Source organism: Salmo salar, chromosome ssa20 (assembly GCF_905237065.1).
Source record: "Salmo salar chromosome ssa20, Ssal_v3.1, whole genome shotgun sequence".
Classification (NCBI taxonomy): Eukaryota; Metazoa; Chordata; class Actinopteri; order Salmoniformes; family Salmonidae; genus Salmo; species Salmo salar.
In genome coordinates this window covers 48648787-48674725 of record NC_059461.1, presented here as the reverse complement: position 1 = coordinate 48674725, position 25939 = coordinate 48648787, and the positions used below count along the sequence as shown (strand labels likewise).

General features: G+C 43.1%; 1 protein-coding gene across 1 annotated transcript in view; it reads right to left on the bottom strand.

Moving 5' to 3' along the window:
• LOC123729246 (uncharacterized) overlaps nt 1–25651 on the bottom strand; it is a 35552-nt gene extending 9901 nt beyond the window's left edge. Inside the window, exons 1-10 of the mRNA XM_045703526.1 lie at nt 25555–25651; nt 25426–25458; nt 24329–24386; nt 11488–11630; nt 11199–11333; nt 10636–10874; nt 5908–5939; nt 5176–5333; nt 1915–2015; nt 926–1155 (exon numbers count right to left, since the gene is read on the bottom strand). Of these exons, the coding sequence (XP_045559482.1) occupies nt 926–1155; nt 1915–2015; nt 5176–5333; nt 5908–5939; nt 10636–10874; nt 11199–11333; nt 11488–11630; nt 24329–24386; nt 25426–25458; nt 25555–25594 (1169 nt within the window). The 5' untranslated portion in view covers nt 25595–25651. The remainder of the gene's footprint in view (nt 1–925; nt 1156–1914; nt 2016–5175; nt 5334–5907; nt 5940–10635; nt 10875–11198; nt 11334–11487; nt 11631–24328; nt 24387–25425; nt 25459–25554) is intronic.
• Nucleotides 25652–25939: the final 288 nt, after the last annotated feature.

Here is a 25939-nt window from a genome sequence, read left to right as displayed (position 1 = left end):
CCCCCAGGTAGTACTTGAAATGGCGTACTGCTGCCACGACAGCCAAAAGCTCTCTCCTTGTCACGCAGTAGCGTTTTTCAGCCTTATCAAAAGTTCTGCTGTAATAAGCTACTACGTGTTCCCCATTAGGACCACGCTGAGCCAGCACAGCCCCCAAACCCTCATTGCTTGCGTCGGTGTCCAGGATGAACGGACGGTTCGGGTCTGGTGAGGCCAGGACAGGGGCCTCCATCAGGGCACGTTTGAGGGCCTCAAACGCCCGCTGGTGCTCTTCGGTCCACTGAAAAACAGTGTCCTCCTTGAGAAGGTGGTTCAAAGGAGCCGCTACCCCCACAAACCCCTTCACAAACCTACGATAGTAGGATGCCAGCCCCAGGAAGCTCTTAACCTCTTTTTTTCCCCCTGGAACTGGCCACCCCCTCACAGCCTCTACTTAATACCGGGTCGTTACAATACTTTCTACAGTTAGTTATAGTACAAACACGCGCACACACACACACACACACACTTTCAAGACATTGCATCAACAATTTGGGCTCCCGAGTGGCGCAGCGGTCTTAGGCACTGCATCTCAGTGCTAGAGGCGTCACTACAGACCCTGGTTCGATTCCAGGCTGAATCACAACCGGCCGTGGTTGGGAGTCCCATAGGGTGGTGCACAATTGGCCTAGCGTCGTCCTGGTTTGGCCAGGGTAGGCCATCATTGTAAATAAGAATTTGTTCTTAACTGACTTGTCTAGTTAAATATAAATAAAAACACTTAGACAGGGAGGCTGGATACATTCTGCTGAAGATGAAGTGATCTAATCATGAGCCCTTAGGCATTCTGAACTGTGCTTGCAGACAGTGATAACCCCACATCTTTGGGATAAACTACCTGACTAGGTTCAACTACTTACAGTTTCCACACTACAGTGCAACTCACTTGTGTCCGTTGCAGCAGATTTCATACTGAGGGTCGTATGTGTCCTCTCCACAGCAGTGTTTGCCTGGATCGTTGAGATGAACGTGTGAACCACACACCATGTCACGGGATGGCAGATACAAGTAGCCACCTGGGGAGCACTGGTACCCATCCTCCACCACACGGTGCAAGGTCTGGTTACAGCACAGCACCCCTCGGTCCTCTACACCATACGGAGTTGTACCGCAGCACTGGGAGAGAGACACACACCAGTCAGCAGGGTAACAACACACACACACAACATGAATAACAGACATGCAAACACACCGTAGCATGCACATACCCAAAATTCACACACAATCGCAAAAGTTCACATGCTATAAAAGAGAGTCTAACTTTCTTACCAGGGGACCTGTGCACACATCCTCTACCAACAGAGTGCCAAGCGATAGAAAAGAGACCTCTAGTTATCCGTCGTCTGACACACTCTCACACAAAAGAGGAGCTGCTCTACTCTAACTGGTTGCAGGGTGGGGCTTACAAAACTAACTGTGCTGCCAAAACTGACATAGTACCGCATATAGCCCAAGTAAAGCAAACACCACTTTAAATAGTCATTTTTACTTGCAAATCATAGGGCATATTTTGTCCTTGATAGACAGACAGCACTCTAGAACATTGGCAATGAGTATGGGACACCCACTTCCCAATGGGGCCCTGTCTAAACATTCTGAGTGGACTTAAATTGGTCAGTTGAAAACTTATATTGTCAGCCTTGTCTTACATTGCCCCTTTTAGATATTTTGACCATTTTAGACAGATACTTTACATCCCAGTACTGTACAGCATTGTCTTTATGCTTTGACCAACAACTCAACAGGTAGATGGATGACTAAGCCGTTTTACTTGACTTTGACTGACATGAGGAGAACTGAACCTAATGTAGTGGAGGAGGCTCAGTGAAGTAAGCTTTAGCTCTAGGCCTTAGGTCTGTGGGCTAATGGACTCACCAGGTTCTTTCCAGGCACCCTATTGGACAGCTTCCCGGAACAGCAGATGTTGATGTCTGGATTGTAAACCTGAGAGCCAAAGCTAGCACCATGGTAGTGACCTGGCAGACAGATGGGAAGGAGGGAGGACCGTGATGTTCAAGAAAGGAAAATCATGAACTAATTTGTAATTACCCAACACAATCAATTTCGCCTCTGAGTTCAATCAGTAGCACACATCATCTTAATTTCTCAGTGTGTGTGTGTGTGTGTCTTTGTGGTTTTTGTGGTGTGTAAATTATTTATAACTGCCAGGTCAAAAATGACCCTAACACAATATTTGAACCCTGGTGGTGTACAGATTTCATGGAAATATGAGCAAAGGCGATGTTTCACTTTTTCTAATGTTGGGGTCACTCTTGGAAAAGTCCTAAAATGTCAAGTTGAAAAAACATCATTTAGGGGGTTTTCTCTGCTGTTAAACATAGTGGCGGGTCATTTTTTAACCTTAAGACAACACAAGGATTAACTTAAAATACTTTAAACTACTACTTAAGTCGTTTTGGGGGTATCTGTACTGTACTTTACTATTCATATTTTGGACAACTTTTACTTCACTACATTACCAAAGATAATAATGTACTTTTTACTCCATACATTTTCCCGGACACCCAAAAGTACTCGTTACATTTTGATAGCTTAGCAGGACAGGAAAATGGTCCATTTCACACTCTTATGAAGAGAACATCTCTGGTCATCCCAACTGCCTCTAATCTGGCGGACTCACTAAACACACATGCTTCGTTTGTAAATTATGTCTGAGTGTTGAAGTGTGGCCCATGCTTCCCGTAAATAAAAAACAAGAAAATGGCATCATCTGGTTTGCTTAATATAAGGAATTTGAAATGATTTGTACTTTTACTTTTGATAGTTTACAATATTTTAGCAATTACATTTAATTTTGATACTTAAGTATATTTAAAACCAAATACTTTTAGACTTTTACTCAAGTAGTATTTTACTGGGTGACTTTCACTTTTACTTGAGTCATTTTCTATTAAGGTATCTTTACTTTTACTCAAGTATGGGTACTTTTCCCACCACTGGTTATATGTGAACTTAGTAGCCCAGTAATCTCCTCCTATTAACTCTGTACACGAATGGCGCTGACGTGTTGGTAGTACCCATCTCGGTAACGACCATTCTTTAATTTTTTTAAATGTACTTTCATTTATTCTGGGGAGTAATGAGTAATGAAGTGATCAACATGACTTTAGTCGAGGTCCAGCCGATCTTCTGATACAGGACGCAGAGATGAATATTAAAACTGTCACCTGTAATAAAGCAAAGGACGCTATGGTAGATGGCATCCAATGGTATAAGAGTAGCGGCTGCTGAATTTTGATAAATGGTGACACCAAAGTCAAGAACCGGCAGGGAAATTGATTAGGTCAGATCAGCTTTGCACAAAATAACTTTAACCAGACCCTCTCTCACCCATATGGGGGGTTAACGACTCACACCTTTTTGTAAATCAAGGAGAGCACATTCAGGCATCTCCCTCTCCAAATTCACCCAAGCCTTTGTTTCAACAGACCTTTTCCCGCAAAAACTCAAACACGTTCTAAAGTGGAACAATATTGGAACAATATTGGAACAATATTTCTGGAACAATACTTCTAACATAGAATGTGGGGAATGGTCAGAGACGATCTGGAGAACACTGGTGACATTTCGGGTGTTAGTTTGTGATGTTATTAAAAATGTTATAAAGGAAATACTGTAACTTGAAAAGTATACACATTATGTGTGTGAGGTCCATCCGATGCGTTGTGTATGAAATCTGAAAAATTATGAAAGTGTTTTTGTTAAGAGAGGGATGTGATTTTAGAAACATTTTTCTATAAGAGCACATTTTTCTATAACTGTGCACAGTAAGTAGTCACCGCCCCCTTGAGTGAGGTCAGAGAGCATGTCAGCCTGCCGGAACTGCCCCTTTCCAGCAAACTGCATACATTATTGGTTAAGAAATGAACATACTAGACCAGAGAGACGTTGAGCTGCAGCTCACGTTTAAAGTGGATTAAAAACATTTAATCTCAACACGAGGTAGGGACGATAAAGTCACCTCCTGGACAATCACTGGTACTGCTGATTAGCTGTCTGAAGTAAAGTATCTAGAAAGCGAATTGAAGTGGAACCAGTCTACTACTCTTCTCAAACCCCTGTGGAACGCTACTCTCATCACCCCACTGGGAACCATCAACATGGCTGGCTAGCCTATCTTCAAAGAAGCATCTTTCAGAGCGAATTGAAGGAGAATAAACTTGTAGTTCTGTTCAGGACTACACGACAAGTCACCTGATACTGGACGACTGTAGAGGAGAACAACAGTAGAAGATGGGTCGGGACCCCTTTTGGACAATCAGAGCCTTAGAAGCGTGCAGCAAAAAGGCCCGGTTAGGAGGGATACACGGCAAACCAAGGCATTTCCACATAAATATATTCATTATTTCTTACTCCAAGCAGACAGTGGTTTGTGTGCAAATTATAAGTGAGAGTAATCTGTTTTAGAGAAATGTAATCATCGAATATTGTAAGGGCTTTCATTGTCTGCTTATATGCTCCCTTTATTTATCCTACGGTTCTGACTTGGTGTACAGGGAGAACACTGTAAGAATGGCCCATGTTCTGAATTCTGTCACTGTACATTTCAAAAGCGCTAAACAAATTCTTATATTGACTACGTCCGTCCTAGCTCGCTCATTAATGTCTTAATCAAAATTACGGATTGCCTCTTATCCGCTTGTCGTCCCCTTATGCCATAGTTTGTGGATCTCAATTGTCATTAGAAACCACATTTGTTTAAGCAAGTCAGCCATATCAGCTATGTTTTTTTAAAAGGCAGTAAATGAGGCTAAATCTTATCGCTGCCAGACAAGGCTCCGCTGATAGCCAGGTGTAGCAGTGGTAAGATGTTGAGGCTGCTGTTGGGACAGCTTTATGTAGGAGGTAACAGTTTGTGGGCACCGTTTGTCACCGTTATAGTGCAATTAATGTATTGTTTAGTGTTGTGTTGTGTAGTGGCTCTGCTGGCATGCATCCCACTTGTTTTCTTTTCCCCCACCAATATTTACATGCTAAGATTGGCACTGCTCTCAGACTCAGACTCGCAAAGATGCACCCCTAGTCCGAAAGATGTTTATTATAGTGGAAACACGCACACACACTCACAAACGCACACACACACTCACACAAACACATTGCAGATAAGTGGTAAACCTTGTGCTGTCTTATCTGGGGTGTGGCAGAGTGTTCCCTCACAGCAGGTCTGGTCATGTGAGTAACTTTGTCCCTGGAGAGATGTAGGGTTCACACAGCAACGTTCTGTTGTTGGGTTAAAGCAGGCACATTGACCACAAGGCTTCTCCCCAGGCATACTGCATGTGGAGAAACAGACACACACACACACAGACACACACACAGACACACACACACACAATTAGATGCATATGAAACTTGTACATAAAGACACACATAAACAAACCATAAACATATTTATATGTACACTTATACACATGCACAAGCTCAGTTACTCTTTTATTAATTTTTTTACATAATCCATAAGCATGTTTTTAATTATTCCACCACTCTCAGACAAAGGTTTACAGTTAAAGGACCACTTGAGGTTATCACAATATCAATGTGCTTGTTGGCAGACCATTCCAATGTTTCGGGCCAAGGACAAAAGCCTAAACCCACAAGGAAAATAAAACAATTTGTAACACCTAGAAAGAACCTTCAGAAAAGCTGACATGTAGTGGGTGTTAAAAAAAATAAATATTGCATAATTTAAAACAGATGCCATTCCCATTGTGGCTTTTAGCCAATGGACATCAAGTATATTATTTTAAAACCTGAATGTAAATGAAATGGTTGAATTGAACATTGAATAAAGAAAGTGAAACATGAGGTTCAGTATACTGTATGGTTGAAGGTCAAAGGCAATCTTACCATTTTGGAGAACTCTGATCAATTCCCATGTGCTGAAACAAAAGAAAGAACAAAATACACACAAAGATGACTAACCATCATAATGTGAAGTTTCATTAAAACCATACAAAACTAGTAGATCACCTTTTACTAACATTAAACATTGTCCTTTCAGATGAAATTAGATATTTCTTCATTTTCAGTTTTTCATAGATATTTGCTTCATGTACAAGAAAAGGCATTGTGGTAAGAAAAGGTTCACAAAAAAAGAAGTAGACCAAAGCGCAGCGTGGAAAGTGTTCATGATTCCTTTATTCACAAAACACATAAACAAAATACCAAAAGGCGAAAACGAAAGCGCACAGTTCTGTCAAGCATGGACACTAAACAGAAAACAAGATCCCACAAAAACCCAAAAGGAAAATGACAACTTATATGATCCCCAATCAGAGACAACGATAGACAGCTGCCTCTGATTGGGAACCACACTCGGCCAAACACAAAGAAATAGAAAACATAGACTTTCCCACCTGAGTCACACCCTGACCAAACCAAACATAGAGAATAATAAGGATCTCTAAGGTCAGGGCGTGACAGGCATGGCATAGGCTCGGCATAACATTAAACAAAGCAGCCTCCCCACCTTCCCTAGCTGAGAGATGGGGCTGGAGAAATGTAATCACTCTCAAATTCATAGAAACAATCAATGGGTACATATTATTCATTTATATGTCCAAAAATGGATGTAGCAACTGCTTATTGCACCGTTAAGGACTTTCAACACCCTTCCACATTACATAAACCCCCCCCCCCCCCCCTATATTCAATATTACACATCCCCTTAATATCCAAAATACCTGAATATTGCACATGATGTTTTTGCACATCCCTACAATCTCCCTTTTATATTGCACCGTTGGTTACATTTCACTGTAGTTCACTATTGCACATTCACTAATGAGTGAGTCCAAATGTAGGGTGAAGATGGCGCCGAATGACATGGCAGCTCTGCTTCTTGCTCCTAAGCAGCTTTGCAGTATTTCATTTTTTTTGTGTGTGTTATTTCTTACAATATTAACCCAAAAGTTTTTTGTGTTATTACATACAGCCGAAAATAACTTTTGGATATCAGAGCGGCGGTAACTCACCAACATTACGACCAGAAATGTGACTTTCCCGAATTGGATCCTTTGTTCGTACACCCCAGGGCAATTAACTTATCCCAGAGGCTGCTCCAAGACGCCACAAGCGGAGAAGAGATATTCAGAGTGGACTTCTAGTCCGACTCAGGAGGCGTGCGACCAGCCACCGCTTTCGAGTATTTTACTCACTACTCTTTAGTCCCTGGGCAATAAAGTAGACAAGGTCAGGGCGAGGATCTCCTTCCAGAGAGACATCGAGGACTATAACATACTTTGTTTCATGGAATCATGGCTCCCTCCAGATATACTGTCCCCGTCCATACAGCCAGCTGGGTTCTCAGTACATTGCGCAGGAATAAAGACCTCTCCTCGAAGAAGAAAGCCGGTTATTTATGTTTCATGATTAACTAATCATGGTGTGCTTGTGATAACGTTCAGGAACTTAAGTCCTTTTGTTCTCCCAACCTAGAATATCTCCCAATCAAATGTCCACCATATTACCTCCCAAGAGCATTCTCTTCCGTTATAGTCACAGCCGTGTAAATTCCCCCTCGAGCCGATACCAAAAAGGCCCTCACTGAACTACACTGGACTTTGTGCAAAGTGGAAACCACATATCCTGAGGCCACATTTATTGTAGCTGGGGATTTTAACAGGCAAAACGTCAGTACAGAGACAAAGTGGAGTCGCAATTCAACGGCTCAGAGACGAGACGTATGTGGCAGGGTCTACAGAAAATCACGGATTACAAAGGGACAACCAGGCACGTCGCGGACACCAACGTCTTGCTTCTGAACAAGCTAAACGCCTTCTTTGCCCACTTTGAGGATAACACAGTGCCACCAACGTGGGCCGCTTCCAAGGACTGTGGGCTCTCGTTCTTCGTGGCCAACGTGAGTAAGACATTTAAGCGTGTTAACTCTCGCAAGGCTGACGGCCCAGATGGTATCACTAGCCACGTCCTCAGAGCATGAGCAGACCAGCTGGCTGGAGTGTTTACGGACATATTCAATCTCTCCCGATCCCAGTCTGCTGTCCCCACTTGCGTCAAGATGTTCAACATTGTTCCTGTACCCAAGAAAGCAAAGGTAACTGAACTAAATGACTATTGCCCCGTAGCACTCACTTCTGTTATCATGAAGTGCTTTGAGAGGCTAGTTAAGGATCATATCACCTCCACCTTACCTGACACCCTAGACCCACCTCAACTTGCATACCGCCCAAACATATCCACAGATGATGCAATCTCTATTGCACTCCACACTGCCCTTCCACACCTGGACAAAAGGAACACCTAGTGTATGTGAGAATGCTATTCATTGACTACAGCTCAGCGTTCAACACCATAGTGCCCTCAAAGCTCAACACTAAGCTAAGGACCCTGGGACTAAATATCTCCCTCTGCAACTGGATCCTGGACTTCCTGATGGGCCGCCCCCAGGTGGTAAGGGTAGGTAACGACACATCCACCACGCTGATCATCAACACGGGGCCCCTTCAGGGGTGTGTGCTCAGCTCCCTCCTGTACTTCCTGTTCACTCATGACTGCACGGCCAGGCACGACCTGACCATGTGGTGCAAGGACAACAACCTCTCCCTCAATGTGATCAAGACAAAGGAGATATTGTGGACTACAAGAAAAGGAGCACTGAGCATGTCCCCATTCTCATCGACGGGGCTGTAGTGGAGCAGGTTGAGAGCTTCAAGTTCCTTGGCTTCCACATCACCAACAAACTAACATGGTCCAAGCACACCAAGACAGTTGTGACACTCTCCCCCTCGGGAGACTGAAAAGATTTGGCATGGGTCCTCAGATCCTCAAAAGGTTTTACAGCTGCACCATTGAGAGCGTCCTGACTGGTTGCATCACTGCCTGGTATGGCAACTGCTCGGCCTCTGACCGCAAGACACTGTAGAGGGTAGTGCGTACGGCCCAGTACATCACCGGGGCCAAGCTTCCTGCCATCCAGGACCTCTATACCAGGCGGTGTCCGAGGAAGGCCCGAAAAATTGTCAAAGACTCCAGCCACCCTAGTCATAGACTGTTCTCTCTGCTACCACATGGCAAGCGGTACCGGTGTGCCAAGTCTAGGTCCAAGAGCCTGCTAAATAGCTTCTACCCCCAAGCCATAAGACTCCTGAACAGCTAATCAAATGGCTACCCAGACTATTTGCAGAATAGTCTGGGTAGCCAGCGGAATGCTGCTGCTACTCTCTGTTATAGTCTATGCATAGTCACTTTAATAACTTTACCTACATGGAAACATTTTACCTCAATCACCTCGACACCGGTGCCCCCGCACATTGACTCTGTACCGGTACCCTCTGTATATAGCCCCGCTATTGTTATTTACTGCTGCTCTTTAATTATTTGTTATTCTTATCTCTTACTTTTTTTTTAGTTTTTTTCTTAAAACTGCATTGTTGGTTAAGGGCTTTTAAATAATCATTTCACTGTAAGGTTGTATTCGGCACATGTGACAAATAACATTTGATTTGATTTGACTGTGTTGCCACACAGACCTCTAACTCAATCATCACGTTTGCAGATGACACAACAGTAGTAGGCCTGATTACCAACAATGACGAGACAGCCCACAGGGAGGAGGTGAGGGCCCTGGGAGAGTGGTGCCAGGAAAATAACCTCTCCCTCAACGTCAACAAAATGAAGGAGCTGATCGTGGACTTCATGGAGAGTATGCCCCTATTCACATCAAAGGGACCGCAGTGACGAAGGTGAAAAGCTTCAAGTTCCTCAGTGCACACATCATTGACAATCTAAAATGGTCCACCCACACAGACAGTGTGGTGAAGATGGCTCGACAGCGCCTCTTCAACCTCAGGAGTCCAAAAAGATAATGTTGTATAGCACACTGTATTACTTATGCAACTAATATAAGGACAGGACATGAGGCGGGAGTAGAAATGAACGTGGGCATTGTTTAATGCGTTTCACATGAAGAACATTCCAAGCATTTTAACGTTGGTAAGCAAGGGGGGGGGTTATAGGTGCCCTAAAGGGACAAAACTAGAATATCAATACACAAGAGATCATCAAGGCCATCCCCTACCCGAGCCACGGCCTGTTCCCCCCGCTATCATCCAGAAGGCGAGCTCAGTACAGGTGCATCAAAGCTGGGACCGAGAGACTGAAAAACAGCTTCTATCTCAGGGCCATCAGACTGTTAAATAGCCATCACTTGCCAGCTACCACCCGGTTACTCAACCCAGCACCTTAGAGGCTGCTGCCCTATATTCATAGACATGGAATCACTGGTCACTTTAAATGGAACACTAGTCACTTTAATAATGTTTACATACTGCTTTACTCATTTCATAGGTGTATACTGTATTCTACTGTATTTTATTCAATGTCACTCAGACATTGCTTAATTCCATTTTTTTACTTTTAGATTTGTGTGTATTGTTGTGAATTCTTTGATACTACTCCACTGTTGGAGCTAGGAACACAAGCATTTTACTACACCTGCAATAACATCTGCTAAATATGTGTATGTGATCAATATATATTTTTTGGATTTGATGCCCCTAATGTTCTTATTTGTTCAGAAGGTTCAGTGCGTAAGGCACAAATACGTTTTTGTACCTGACCAGTTTGCGCTGGGGGAATAGTATGTAGCACTTCCTGGATGGCAGGAGCACAGCAGCTTGCATTGAGAGGTTTAGGGTTTAGTTGATATGATGGTTCAGTGATGTGGCAGCAGCAGTGGCTTCGCTGGTCAAACTGGTGGTCTCCACAGCACCGGTGGTGACCAGACATTTTGGTCAGGACCTTTCTTTTAACGACATCTCCACAGCAAAGCTGGTTGTCTTCATTGTAAAGCTCTGTGGAACAGGTAATAATGATTGATCAAGTGCTTTCAAGCGCTCAGGTCAAGTGTTACAAGGTTGACATTGTGAAAGTTAGTAAGTGAACATAAGAGCCATGAGGTGCAGGTGGGAAATTAGGTTGTCACAAAGACTTAGCATGAGAGAATTGGGAAACATCTCACAAACAGCTTTCGGAGTAGACAGACCTCTATGGTAAAAACGGTAAAACAACACCAACTCTTTTTATGCTTTTGGGAAGAATTTAAAACAAACACAACTACATAATCGATGATGACAGCAAAGACGTCAATAGATGTGAATAGACCTGATCTCGCTTACCTTTTCCACAACACTTGGAATGGGGTTGGGTCCTGATTAGGATCTGAGAGTCACAGCACAGCTGGTTGAGTGGATCATAGGCCCTAGAACCACAGCAATCTGACACCAGCTGGCTCACATTCAGAGTCAGCTGACCTGCAAGAAATAGTTGAATCACAGATAAACACATATCAAGCATATCAAAACAAAACTAAATAGGTGCTGAGAAAATAACGTTTTCACAGTTATCAGGTTAGAGTGAATAGATACAGTGGGATACTGCTAGGAGACATGACTCTGTCTATCTCACCACCACAACAGGAAGCCTGGGTGAGGTAGAAGGACCTGTTTCCACAGCAGGACTGCTCAGCCCCCATATGCAATTGTCTTTCACAGCAGGTGAACCCTGAAATGACAAATTTCACCTTGCCGCAGAAGTTATCTCCGGGAGACCTGCAAGGCAGAGGCTCATCTTTATATCTATAAGGCATTATGTGCAGCACATACACTCTTAGAAAAAAACTGCTATCTAGAACCTTAAGCGGTTCTTTGGCTGTGCCCATATAAGAGAACCATTTGAAGGACAATTTTTGGTCCATTTTTGGTTCCAGCAGGAGTGAACTCCTTTGTAGGCGGTTCACGGAGAAAGTCGGGAAGGCTGTTATTTTTGGATTATAGGCCGTGTTAATATTTTTTCACATCTTGATAACTCTTCTTTACAAAATAAATCTGAGCTGCATGTGATTGAACAAGTCACAGGAAGCACGAGCTGCATTCCTTCATACGTAAGAACAGAGTATTGTATGTGGGCCTATAGACTACAGAAATTGGTTCACTCTATGTCCTAAAATAAATTAGTTCATATCGGCAGAATTTTTTATAAAATATTTGGATGGTTAAAGGCTGAGGTTGTTTCAATTAAAAAACACTATGTAACATGGCTATAGAATTGGAAACACTGTGATTTTAGCGTGTGCAGAACGGCTGGCTGTGAAACTCTTTAAACCAGCCTATATAGACTTACTATATCTAGACCTAGGCAATATCTCGTTTTTTTACAATGTTGACAGAATAAATAAAAGAGGGTTGGGCGGATTACTTGAAAAATCTTGAATTGAAATTGACTCAAAAATACAAAAGACATATACAGTACCAGTCAAAAGTTTGGACACCTACTCATTCCAGGGTTTTTCTTTATTTTTTACTCTTTTCTACATTGTATAATAATAGTGAAGATATCTAAACTATTAAATAACACATGGAATCATGTCGTAACCAAAAAAGTGTTAAACAAATCAAAATCTATTTTATATTTGAGATTATTCAAAGTAGCCACCCTTTGCCTTGATGACAGCTTTGCACATTCTTGGCATTCTCCCAACCAGCTTCTTGAGATAGTAACCTGGAATGCTTTAAATTAACAGGTGCCTTGTTAAAGTTAATTTGTGGAATTTCTTTCCTTCTTAATGCTTTTGAGCCAATCAGTTGTGTTGCGACAAGGTAGGGGTGGTACACAGAAGATAGCCCTATATGGTAAAAGACCATGTCCATATCATGGCAAGAACAGCTCAAATAAGCAAAGAGAAATTACATTCCATCATTACTTTAAGATATGAAGGTCAGTCAATCTGGAAAATTTCAAGAACTTTGAAAGTTTCTTTATGGACAGAGCCTCACCAATATCCAATGGTAGCGCCTGGCGCGAAATACGAAAAACCTTAAAAATGCTATAATTTCAATTTCTCAAACATATTACTATTTTACACCATTTGAGAGATAAAACTCTCGTTAATCCAACCACATTGTCCGATTTCAAAAAGGCTTTACAGCAAAAGCAAAACATTAGATTATGTCAGGAGAGTACAAAGCCAGAAATAATCACACAGCCATTTTTCAAGCTAGCATATATGTCACAAAAACCAAAACCACAGCTAAATGCAGCACTAACCTTTGATGATCTTCATCAGATGACACTCCTAGTACATTATGTTATACAATACATGCATGTTTTGTTCAATCAAGTTCATATTTATATCAAAAACCAGCTTTTTACATTAGCATGTTTTGTTCAGAACTAGCATACCCACCGAACACTTCCGGTGAATTTACTAAATTACTCACGATTAACGTTCACAAAAAACATAACAATTATTTTAAGAATTATAGATACAGAACTCCTTTATTTAATCGCGGTGTCCGATTTTAAAATAGCTTTTCGGTGAAAGCACATTTTGCAATATTCTGAGTAGATAGCCCGGCCATCATGGCTAGCTAATTTGACACCCACCAAGTTTGGCCCTCACCAAACTCAGATTTACTATAAGAAAAATTGGATTACCTTTGCTGTTCTTCGTCAGAATGCACTCCCAGGACTTCTACTTCAACAACAAATGTTGTTTTGGTTCGAAATAATCCATAGTTAAATCCAAATAGCTCCGTTTTGTTCGTGCGTTCAAGTCACTATCCGAGGGTGACGCGCCAGCGCATTTCGTGAATTTTTTTTTTTCTCCATTACCGTACTTAGAAGCATGTCAAACGCTGTTTAAAATACATTTTTATGCTATTTTTCTCGTAAAATAGCGATAATATTCCAACCGGGCGATGTTGTATTTGTTCAAACACTGAAAGAAAAAAAATGGAGTCGTCTCGTGCACTGATGTCAGTGAATGCTCCCGAGTGACGCAGCGGTCTAAGGCACTGCATCTCAGTGCTAGAGGCATCACTACAGACCCTGGTTTGATCCTGGGCTGTATCACAACCGGCCGTGATCGGGAGTCCCATAGGGCGGCGTACAATTAGTGCAGCGTTGTCCTGGTTAGGGGAGGTTTTGGCCGGGGTAGGCCGTCATTGTAAATACAAATTTGTTCTTAACTTACTTGCCTAGTTAAACAAAAGTAAACAAATAAAAAATAAATTAATGTTGGGCGATCGAATTGTGCATGTGACTTGATTGAATTTGAATTATGTGAATAGCCTAATGATAAGGATAATGATGATCAGTGGTGGGAAAAGTATCCAACTGTCATACTTAAAAGTAAAGATACCTTAATAGAAAATGACTCAAGTAAAAGCGAAAGTCACCAAGTAAAATACTACTTGAGTAAAAGTCTAAAAGTATTTGGTTTTAAATATACTTAAGTATAAAAAGTAAATGTATTTGCTAAAATATACTTTAGTATCAAAAGTAAAAGTATAAATAATTTCACATTCCTTATATATTTTTTAATTTAACGTTTATTTAACTAGGCAAGTCAATTAAGAATAAATTATTTTTTACAATGAAGGCCTACCAGGGAAAAGTGGGTTAACTGCCTTGTTCAGGGGCAGAACGACAGATGTTACCTTGTCAGCTTGGGGATTCAAACCAGCAACCTTTCGATTACTGTCCCAACGCTCTAACCACTAGTCTACCCCAAATATTAAACAACCCAGACTGCACAATTATTTACTAAAACATTATTTACAGATTCCCAGGGACACACTCCAACACTGACATAATTTACAAACAAAGCATTTATGTTTAGTGAGCTGCCAGATCAGGGGATGACCAGGGATGTTCTCTTGATAAGAGTATGAATTGGACCATTTTCCCTTCCTGCTAAGCATTCAAAATGTATTGAGTACTTTTGGGTGTCACGAAAAAAAAATGGAGTAAAAAGTACATTATTTTCTTTAGGAATGTAGTGGAGTAAAAGTAAAAGTTGTCAAAAATATAAATGGTAAAATACAGATACCTCAAAAACCTACTTAAGTAGTACTTTAAAGTATTTTTACCTATGTACTTTACACCACTGATGATGGTGGTGGTGGTGAGAACCCAGAAACAGATTGACTATAGTCACCTTAATCATAGGCTATTGGAAAATTGTGTCTCTAAAAACAGAATGTTTAGATTTCTATAGTCACGTGACAAGAGTATTTTTTATTGAGACTTCCAAACGTCGACCTTTTACCATAGGGAAGAGTATTAGGGCCAAGAAAATATAAAAACAATTATAATAAGGGTGGTGGTACTTGGATTATTCCTTTTTGCACGGGTAGTACTATTTCGAGAGAAAAGTGGCAATATTTTGAGAATAAAGTTACAATATTTCAAGAATAAAGTCGCAGTAAACTCAAAACTAAATTTCGAGATGTAAGCATTTTGAGAATGAAAAGTGGCAGAGCTAGAGCGGTGTTTGTCAGACCATGAGTCATCCCTAAATTATGTCTAGATCACAGCTGCAGGGTTTTCGCAGCATCATCTGGATATGTGTGCAACAAAAGTTCATCATTCCCCTTCTGCTACCCTTTCTGTCAAGCCATGGACACATAGAGTTTGACAAAAATGTTAGATAAATCCAATGTATGCACCACACAGAACGTACTGCAACTGCCTCGGCATGTCCCCCCGGCATGCTTACTGAAAAAAGAGTGTAAAAAAACGATTATATATTTCCTGAGCTTACTTATATCTAAAAATAGGACATACACTTCAAAACCTTGTTTCTTATTATTTATTTTGTGACTGTCTTTTTATACCTAAAGGTGTCATAAAATTCCAAATCAAATAGCTAAATAATCCATGGTATGACCATCTTAAAATAATTCCATATGTCAGCTTAGAACCCCCGCCCGCCCCTTCTAAATGTGAGAAAAAAACTATAATCCAAGTACCACCAACCATCACTGCTTATTTTTTTCCATCTTCACTTGGCCCTACTCTTCCGTAAAATGTGGTATGCTATAGCAGCGGTCCCCAACCACCGGGCACATTTGCTACTGGGCCGCACGGAAAGGAAAATAATTTATTACAAAAACGGTAAAAGAAAATAATTATTATATACAATTATAGACTATTTGTGCAGTAATTACATTGAACTTGGTGCAGTCTGTTGGTCTTTTCTCATCACTCTCATAACAGTTTACAGATTTTGAACTTGAGTAATATGTGCGCCGCGAGTTCATCACGGTCTGCGTGAGCTAGCTACGTTAGCTGACATGAATAAAAACAATCAAACGTCGCTGGAGAGCTTCTTCGGAAGGGGTAAGGGAGCTAAAAGGCCCAACGAAGATGTTGATAATGTAGAGACAGCAGAGCCCGAGACTGCAAAAAAAGAATGCCTAATTCAATAGGAAATATGATGTCCTACCTAAAATATGGCTTTATTGCGAAAGGTGACTCGCATGCTCCAAGCCCCCTGTGCGTAGTATGTGGAGATAGGCTATCTAACGAGGCAATGAAGCCCTCAAAACTGCTTCGGCACATCGAATCCAAGCACCCTGCACTTAAAGACAAACATGTTGAATTCTTTGAGCAAAGAAAACTGTAACAAGGACAGAAGCAAGTCTTGAAAGACACCGCATCAAAAAACGTGGCTGCACTGAGAGCGTCATACTTAGTGGCTAGCTGCGTTGCTAAGGCCAAGAAGCCTTTCACTATTGGTGAGGAGTTGATTCTACCTGCTGCTAAGGACATTTGCCGTGAACTCTTAGGAGAGACTGCAGCTAAAAGATAGCAGGTTCCTCTTTCGGCTACCACCGTCACTAGGCGAATTGATGAAATAGCGAAGGACGTTGAGGCACAATTGCTAGAGAGGCTTAACGAGTCACCGTGGTATGCAATCCAGATTGACGAATCTACCGATGTCGAAAACAAGGCAATACTGCTTGTTTATGTGCGATATATATTTCAGGATGATGCGCGTGAGGATATGTTGTGTGCGCTGTCCCTGCCGACTAACACAACGGCCACAGAACTATTCAAGTCTTTGGATGATTACATGTCAGGCAAATTTGATTGGTCATTCTGTGTTGGCGTATGCACGGATGGGGCTGCTGACATGACTGGACGGCTGTCTGGTTTCACTACCCGGGTTAAAGAGGTTGCACCTGAATGTGAGTATACGCACTGTGTCATTCACAGAGAAATGCTGGCTAGCTGAAAAATGTCACCTGAATTTAACGTCGTATTAAATTATGTTATTAAAGTTATCAATCACATCAAAGCACACACTCTTAACTTGCGTCTGTTTGGGCAGCTTTGTGAGGAAATGGACGCAGAGCACAAACGCCTTCTCTTATACACAGAAGTCAGATGGCTATCCAGGGGGAGATCGCTTGCCAGAGTGCCAGTGTTTGAGTTACGAGAGCCGCTACAGAGATTTCTTTCAGAAAAAAAGTCATCACTGGCAGCACATTTCAATGACGAGAAATGGGTCGCAAAATTCGCATACCTGTGCAACATATTCAACCTGCTCAACGAACTCAATCTGTCACTTCAGGGGGAGAATGACAACTGTCTTTAAGTTGGCAGATAAAGTGGCTGCATTCAAAGCCAAACTGGAACTGTGGGGACAGCGAGTGGACAGGGGCATATTTGACATGTTCCAAACATTAGCGGCGGTGTTGGGAGAGACTGAAACTGGGCCGTCTTTCTCCCAGCTGTTGTGCGATCACGTCTCCCATCACCCCTAGACCCCTAGTCTTGTTGCCTGGATACAAGCTCAGGGCTCCCACTGATTCAGCGACATGGAGAGTTGCAATGTTTTTATTATACGGTCAGTAGAGAAAAATATGCACTTTATGTTTTTAGAATATCATCAGACCTACTTATATCATTAGACCTACTTAAACTAAAATGTTATGAAAAAGTGTCTATACTAAACTTCTAGGTCTAATCAATATTCCGGTCTTGTCGTGTTCCAGTACGAATCGATGTCGTCGATAACAGCGCTCTGCTGGACTCCGGCAGCATGTTACCCTGGCCCAACCGCAGTGGCTCACACGAGAGGGGAAAGATGAGGTGACATTGTCCTGCGTACACAAGAACACGAAGAGGTACCCAACCATGCCGGTGTGGATAACCACCCCAAGGGGGAGTGCCAGATGTGCGTGGGGGCTGTTCCTAACCTGCCTGTGCCCATTCTCCTGGGTAGAGATTGCCTTCTTTTCCAGGCACTGTGGAGATGCGTGTGTGATGTAGGAAGGAGAGGAAAAAGGATGCCCCGAAACCAGAGGTGGCCACTGGGCCCGAGTCGGAGCAGGAGGAGGGAGATGACCCTGTGCCGGGAAGCGAGCCATCGTCCGAGGAGGACTTCAGGTTCCCCTTTATGGAGGTGGAGGCACCAGACGGGCCGCCCAACACTGGAATCATCACGGGCCAGTTCGGGACGGCCCAATTAGAAGACCTCAACTTCCAGAACGCGAGGGGCCAGGTGATCGCGGTGGATGTTGTGCTATTACCTGGGGTAACCGAGTGGCGCTACCCCCACTTTGCCATCAAGCATAATTTATTGTATCAAGTAGTTAAGCACAATAGGGAGACGAATGACTTGTTACTCATACCCACCTGGTATGTTAGGACTGTCTTGCAGCTCGCCCACACCCACCTGCTCGGAGCACACCAGGGGATGGAGAAAACCAGGGAGTGGATCGGGAATCGGTTCCACTGGCCCGGAGTCAAGTGCACCTTGGAGGACTACTGCCGTACCTGCCCAGAGTGCCAGATCACAGCTCGGAAGGCACATTATAGAAACCCTGTGGTTCCCTTGCCCATTATAGGGGTGCCGTTTGAGCGGGTGGCAATGGATCTGGTGGGTCCGTTGGTGAAGACTGCGAGGGGACACCAATACATCATGGTAATCGTGGATTACGCCACTCGGTATCCAGAGGCAATCCTTTTACGCATGGCAGCAGTGAAAGGTATCGCACGGGAGCTCTTCCATTTATCCAGCCGGGTGGGTATTCCGCGGGAAATTTTTGCAATCTGTTACGAAACAAACAGGTGAGGACCAGTGTGTACTATCCCCAAACTGACGGGCTAGTCGAATGCTTCAATAAAGCAGATGCTGAAGAAGGTCATCGAGAGAGACGGGAGAAACTGGGACCAGCTGCTGCCCCACCTGATGTTCTCGGTGCACGAGGTACCCCAAGCGTCCACTGGGTTCTCGCCCTTTGAGCTCCTGTATGGCCATCAGCCCTGCGGACTGCTGGACCTAGCCAAGGAGATCTGGGAGGAGCAACCAACCCCCCTTCGCAGCATGGTGGAACACGCAGAGGAGATGAGGGAGAGGATGACAGCAATTTGGCCAGTGGTGAGGGAGCACATGGCCCAGGTGCAACTAGCCCAGGAGTGGGTATACAACCGGGGGGCCCAACCACAACAGTTCCATCCGGGTGAGAAGGTCTTGGTGCTGATCCCCACAACGGAGAGAAAATTCCTGGCTACGTGGCATGAGCCCTACAACATCGTCAAACGGGTAGCCGACGTCAATTATAAGGTCTACGAACCGGGGTGGAGAAAACCCCTCCAGCTTTACCATGTGAGCCTACTGAAGAAGTGGCACGCACGAGAGGCGCTGTGCACAAAGTGGACCCGGCCAAAGCAGATCCCGCCCACTGTCAAAGTTACAAGGTCGTGTTCTCCGAGGTGCCGGGGAATACGGATCTCGTGGAACATCATAAAAAAAGTGAGTAAACGGCAATACCAGATACCAGAAGCCCGGAGGGTGGCAGTCCAGCGGGAAGTGACAACAATGCTAAAGATGGGGGTACTGGAGTAGTCCCACAGTGAGTAGTCTAACCCTATAGTGCTGGTACCGAAACCGGACGGAACCGTCTGCTTCTGCAATGACTTCCGGGGCTTGGACGAGGTCAGTAAATTCGACGCCTACCCCAAGTACTGGCACCCCGGTGGGGCTATACTACTACCGGGTTCTTCCTTTCGGGCTCCACGGGGCCCCAGCAACTTTTCCAAGACTCATGGACCGTGTCCTGCGCCCGCACTGTGAGTACCCTGCTGCTTATTTGGATGACATAATCGTGCACAGTGACAGTTGGGAGTCCCATCTCTGTAGGTTACAGGCGGTGATGGATGCGCTAAGGGATGCGGGGCTGACCACGAACCCCCACAAGTGCAAGCTGGTGTCATGACATTGCCCTGTTGGGTGAGGTTTATGATCCCCCCCATAAATACCTTTCCCCTTTTTCTCTCCACTCTACAGAATGGACTCTTGGAAAGCCCTGTGTTACCACAGAGAAAGTATGTTACCATCAAAAGGTTGGGAAGTGGAGCAATATTCCCTTTCTCAACCAGTTGAAAGTCTTCGTTGGTACTTAAAGAATATGATGTCAGATGTTGTTGTCTGGGACATTATATCTGATGATAGGACAACATAAATTGTATCTTGGAATTTCTACACATTGTAGTTATCAGATTCACATGGAATTGTTGTACAATTTAAATGTTTAAATAGGAAACAATTTGTGAGAAGATGAAATGTGATTTTAGCTTCTAAATGAGAGAATTGTTTTCATAAGTAAACTTATGCTTACTCAGTGGCCACGCCCAAGTGAACAGACATTTGTTGAGAACTATGAAACACGCCCTTCTCTCCCCCAGTACAAAGCCCGTTGACGGAATTCAACCTCAGTTCTCGATGATGTAAGGACTGGTGTTCATATGTTTAAAGGGCTAATTTCAACTTCAACCTAACGAAATTAACATTTAGTTCCAGAAATGTTAGGACTGCTGTCCTAACGTTCAAAAGGGCAAATTTCAACGTGGAGGTGACGATCACCACGCTGGAATGCGGAATTTCAACTAGACCAGCCAGAATACAGCGTGAGCTGATTATGGAAACTTGGTCTGAACTTTGAACGATTATTCACTAACTTCTTAAAATACAGGGGGCAGTATTTTCACGGCCGGATGAAAAACGTACCCAAATTAAACTGGTTACTACTCTGGCCCAGAAACTAGAATATGCATATTAGTATATTTGGATAGACAACACACTGAAGTTTCTAAAACTGTTTGAATGGTGTCTGTGAGTGTAACAGAACTCATATGGCAGGCAAAAACCTGAGAAGAATTCAACCAGGAAGTGGGAGATCTGAGAATTGTAGTTCTTCTTTCTAATCCCTATCAAAACTACAGTGTCTGCGGGGTCATGTTGCACTTCCTAAGGCTTCCATTGGCTGTCAAAAGCGTTCAGAAAGTTTTTTATCCATCTCCTGTAACCGGGCAGAGAATAGTAGCTCAGTCAATGAGTGGACTGCCTATGGACAAAGGGATTGGTAATGCACGATCCCGCGAGCACGCCGTTCCTTCTTTTTCTTCTTGAAGGAATATGCTATTGTCCGGTTGGAATATTATTGCATTTTTACGTTAAAAATACCACAAAGATTGATTTTAAACAACGTTTGACATGCTTCTAAGAACGGTAATGGAACATTTTGACTTTTCGTCTCTGGTACCGCGCTCGCGCGTTATGCCTTTGGATAGTGCTCTGTACGCACGAACAAAACTGAGGTATTTGGAAACAAATATGGATTATTTCGAACAAAAACATTTATTGTGGAAGTAGCAGTCCTGGGAGTGCATTCTGACGAAGATCAGCAAAGGTAAGAGAATATTTATAATACTAATTCTGAGTTTAGGTGACCCCAGAACTTGGCGGGTGTCTGTATAGCTTGCTTTGATGGCGAGCTATGTACTCAGAATATTGAAAAATGTGCTTTCGCCAAACAGCTATTTTAAAATCTGACACAGCGGTTGCAGGAGTACTGTATCTATAATTCTTAAAATAATTGTTATGTATTTTGTCAACGTTTATGATGAGTATTTATGTAAATTGATGTGGTCATTCACCGAAAGTTTTGGTGGAAATAAATTTTCTGAACATCACGCGCCAATGTAAAATGCTGTTTTTGGATATAAATATGAACTTTATCGAACAAAACATACATGTATTGTGTAACATGATGTCCTAGGAGTGTCATCTGATGAAGATCGTCAAAGGTTAGTGCTTCATTTAGCTGTGTTTTGGGTTTTTGTGACATATATCCTTGCTTGGAAAATGGCTGTGTGGTTATTTTTGTCTATGTACTCTCCTAACATAATCTAATGTTTTGCTTTCGCTGTAAAGCCTTTTTGAAATCGGACAATGTGGTTACATTAAGGAGATGTGTATCTTTAAAATGGTGTAAGATAGTCATATGTTTGAGAAATTGAAATTATGATATTTTTGCTGTTTTGTATTTCGCGCCATGCTATTTCACTGGCTGTTGAATAGTGTGGGACGGTCACGTCCCACCTTGCCCAGAGAGGCTAAAGAAGAAGTGATACCTCCTAGACGTTGAGTTATCAGCTGCAGCTGTAAACGTACGTGGCTTAGGAAAGGACAGACAATCTCCAAAGAACGACTTTAACGTATCCGCTCTACAACACTACGACCAGAAAGATTCTTCAAAGGACAATGGTCGATCTCTGCTGGGTAAACCAGTCTTCTATCTTCGACTAATCTATCGAAGCGCAGCTCAGAGTAAATATATATCTTGCATTTTCCTTTTCCGAATGGGCAGTTATTAGAATCCATAAGATTCTGTATTTACGGTAGAATAGCTTATCAAGGTCTGATAGAGACCCAATCCCTTTGTCTCTCAGTCTTCTCGCTCTTTCATTCAAATCCAACCCCCTTCCTTTGTGTTACCAGCCGTCATATGGGGTTAGCCCACTAGGGGCTTTTCATGACATGATTAGTAATCGATGTATGATCTATCCTGTGTATATATATATGTCATTCTGTGTGATTATTTCGGTATTTAATAAATAAATAATTAAGCCAATTTGTGTATTGCTGATTCAACTTGTTAGCCAGGGTTCGTGCAGATAACCAAGTACTTTACGACCATCAGAATGAGACTGAATAAGGTGACGATTAATAATTGACAGATATTAATAATAAAAGATCTTCAGATCTTTAAGAGATTGGATTCGGGAGATAACCGCTCTATATAAATGAATGCTTCCATGATGCCCCAGGTTATTAATGGTTTAATTGTTGCATGATTTAATTCAATCACGTTAGGTAATCGATTTGATAAAATAGCATGTCATATAATTTTATCATAGTCAGAGACACAACATTTGGCTACTCTGAGGTGGAGTTCCTGGGCTATCAAATCGGGCAGGGAAATGTGAAGCCCCAAGAAAAATATCCCGCTGCAATTAGGTAATGGCCGGTCCCCCGAACCAAGAGGCAGTTTAAGTTGTTCCTGGGGTTAGCAGGCTACTACAGTCAATTTGTATCTAACTTTGCCGCAATAGCTTCTCCCCTCACAGACATAACGAAAGCACGCCTACCCCAGAGTGTGCGAAGGACAGAGGACACAGACGCGGCGTTCCAGGCCCTGAAGGACGTGCTATGTTTGCACCGGGACTCGACTCCTCAAAAACCTCCTGGTCCAGACAGACGCGTCTGACACAGGGGTAGGGGCCGTCTTGTCCCAAGAGCAGGAAGGCGAGGAGCACCCCATCATGTATGTCAGCAGGAAGCTCCTCCCTAGGGAGAAGAAGTACTCGATTGTCGAGGAGTGCCTTGCCGTGAAGTGGGCACTGGACACCCTCAAGTATTACCTCCGCGGGAGGAAGTTCACCCTGACCACTGACCATGTCCCCCTTGTGTGGATGGCAAGAGGTAAGGACACAAATGACCTGCTGGTTCCTGTCCTTACAGCGATTCTCTGTCATCCACAAGCAATGCGGATGCCTTCTCCAGGAGGGACGCAAACCTAGCCCTGAGCACGCCTCCCTCCCGGTTGGTGGGGGGGACGGGAGACGGGGGGGACGGTCTACCCCAAGGGTTGCTGATAGAGGGGAGGTATGTGCCGCGACGTTGGCTCCCTCTGCTGGGAGTACATGGGCTGGGCACCCCGACGCTGATGGCCCCAAGTAGAGGTAATTAGGGGAGAGTGCCAACCAGCTGTGCACGCCACATAAAGGGAGCACCGTGGCACACTGCGAGGGAAGACCAAGAAACAAACACGGAGCAGAATCTGAGAAGAAGGACCGAGCCAAACCTAAGTTATTTTGTTGTTATGTTTATTTTGTTGCCTAGTAAAGTCGTGTTTTTTGTCTCTGTGTTAATCTCTGCACGCTCAACCCAACACCCCACGGTTTACCACAAGACTCATAAACAGGCAATAGGCTATAGCTGGCTTCATAGTTTTTGAGTGCATTGGGGTACACAGCGTAGTAGGCCTAGCTCCCACACAAAGTTTTGCTCAACAAAAATACAAATAACCCCACTTAACACTGATCTATGGTCAGTTTTAGGCAACTTCTACACAGAGCACAGATGAGGGAATTATATACTGACTATACTCACCTGACATAGAAATCCCTGCTATGGGCAGAGACTGGAAGTCCAAAACGATTGATTTGCCCTGTGAGATGGAACAATAGGAACATCCACACCTTAAGACAATGTCCTGGCTACGTGTTCTGTGAGAAGCTCTTTACACTAACTGAAAAATGTCCTATGTAAATGTCCTGTGCAAAATATTGTCAATGACAGTTGCTTAGAATTTTTTTAAATAAAGAATTTAATCATTAATTGTTTCAATTCAGAAATTAAACCCACAATTCCTTTATCCATGTATTACAAAATAGATTGCAATACATTTGATCTTGGCGTTAAGCTCCTTCAGGAGAGCTCATTGTCCGAGCAATGAGTCAATTATTACCCTTATTAATCAACTTCAGGCAGTGAGCGAGATATATACCAATCTGACAGGAAAAAAAGCAGAACCAAACAGATGGAGGCAGGGCTGGTGGGAAACAAAAAATGCATAGCGGGGTGGCAGATATGTTACAGCAGCAATATTAAGCAGCAAGAAAAGCCTATCGCATAGCTTAGCGCAACAGCAATGCAGGAGAAGAGAATGTGTGAGCAGAAATGGTCAACTTAAATAGACCACAAAAATAAGGTAGAAAGAATTTGATTCCGATTGGTGTAATCTGACCTTTCTGTCTGAACTGGCTTTGCTTAGTAGTTACTGGTAAAACATCACAGAGCTCTATAAAACCATGCTCAAGCAGGCCATTCTGTTTACGGTAATGATGACTCAACTGACTTCACAAATGTATCATCTAGATTGCAGAGATATCCATCTACAGGCAGAACTCTGTTTGTGACTTTAAACAAAAATCTATGCATTCCTGGTTGAGATTTGTTTTCAGCAGGCATATCAAGGAAGTAAGGTACATGATGCACAAACGCTCAAGTCCAAGCCACAGAGAAATAATTCACAATCAATTTTGCTATTGCTTACTGTAAAAGAAGAGGAGCCCACAGTACAACATACCGTACACACATCAACCTGGGAGGCAGAGTAGTAGCCCACACATCCCTACACTTCTCAACAGTTGGCCCCATTTCCATCATACAAACAGATGAAAGACATGATAGTGCTTTCCACTTACCAGTTGCGCTGTAGCAGGGTAGAGCCAGAAGTACTGCACAAATGAAACAAACAAATGTTAAGAAAAGTCCAGAGATTGTACAGACAAATTCTAGCAAATGTGCAGAGTTTGATAGTGATGGTCACATACCAAACATCAGTAGTGGAGTGGTCATGGTGACTCTTTCCATAAAGCAGTCTCACTCTACAATGAAAGACTAGATATACTTCAGCCACACTTGAAAGATGTCACGCCTGCCGCTCCTCCTCCCTGGCACTCACACACACACACACACACACACACACACACACACACACACACACACACACACACACACACACACACACACACACACACACACACACACACACACACACACAAACACAGATAAGACAGGATAATTACACCAGAAAGGACAGACTGACCCTAGCCCCCCGTCACATAGATTATTGCAGCATAGATACTGAGCACAGAGACAGTAGGGGTCAGGGGGAACAGGGTAAGGGAAAGGGGGATACTAGTCAGTTGTTCAACT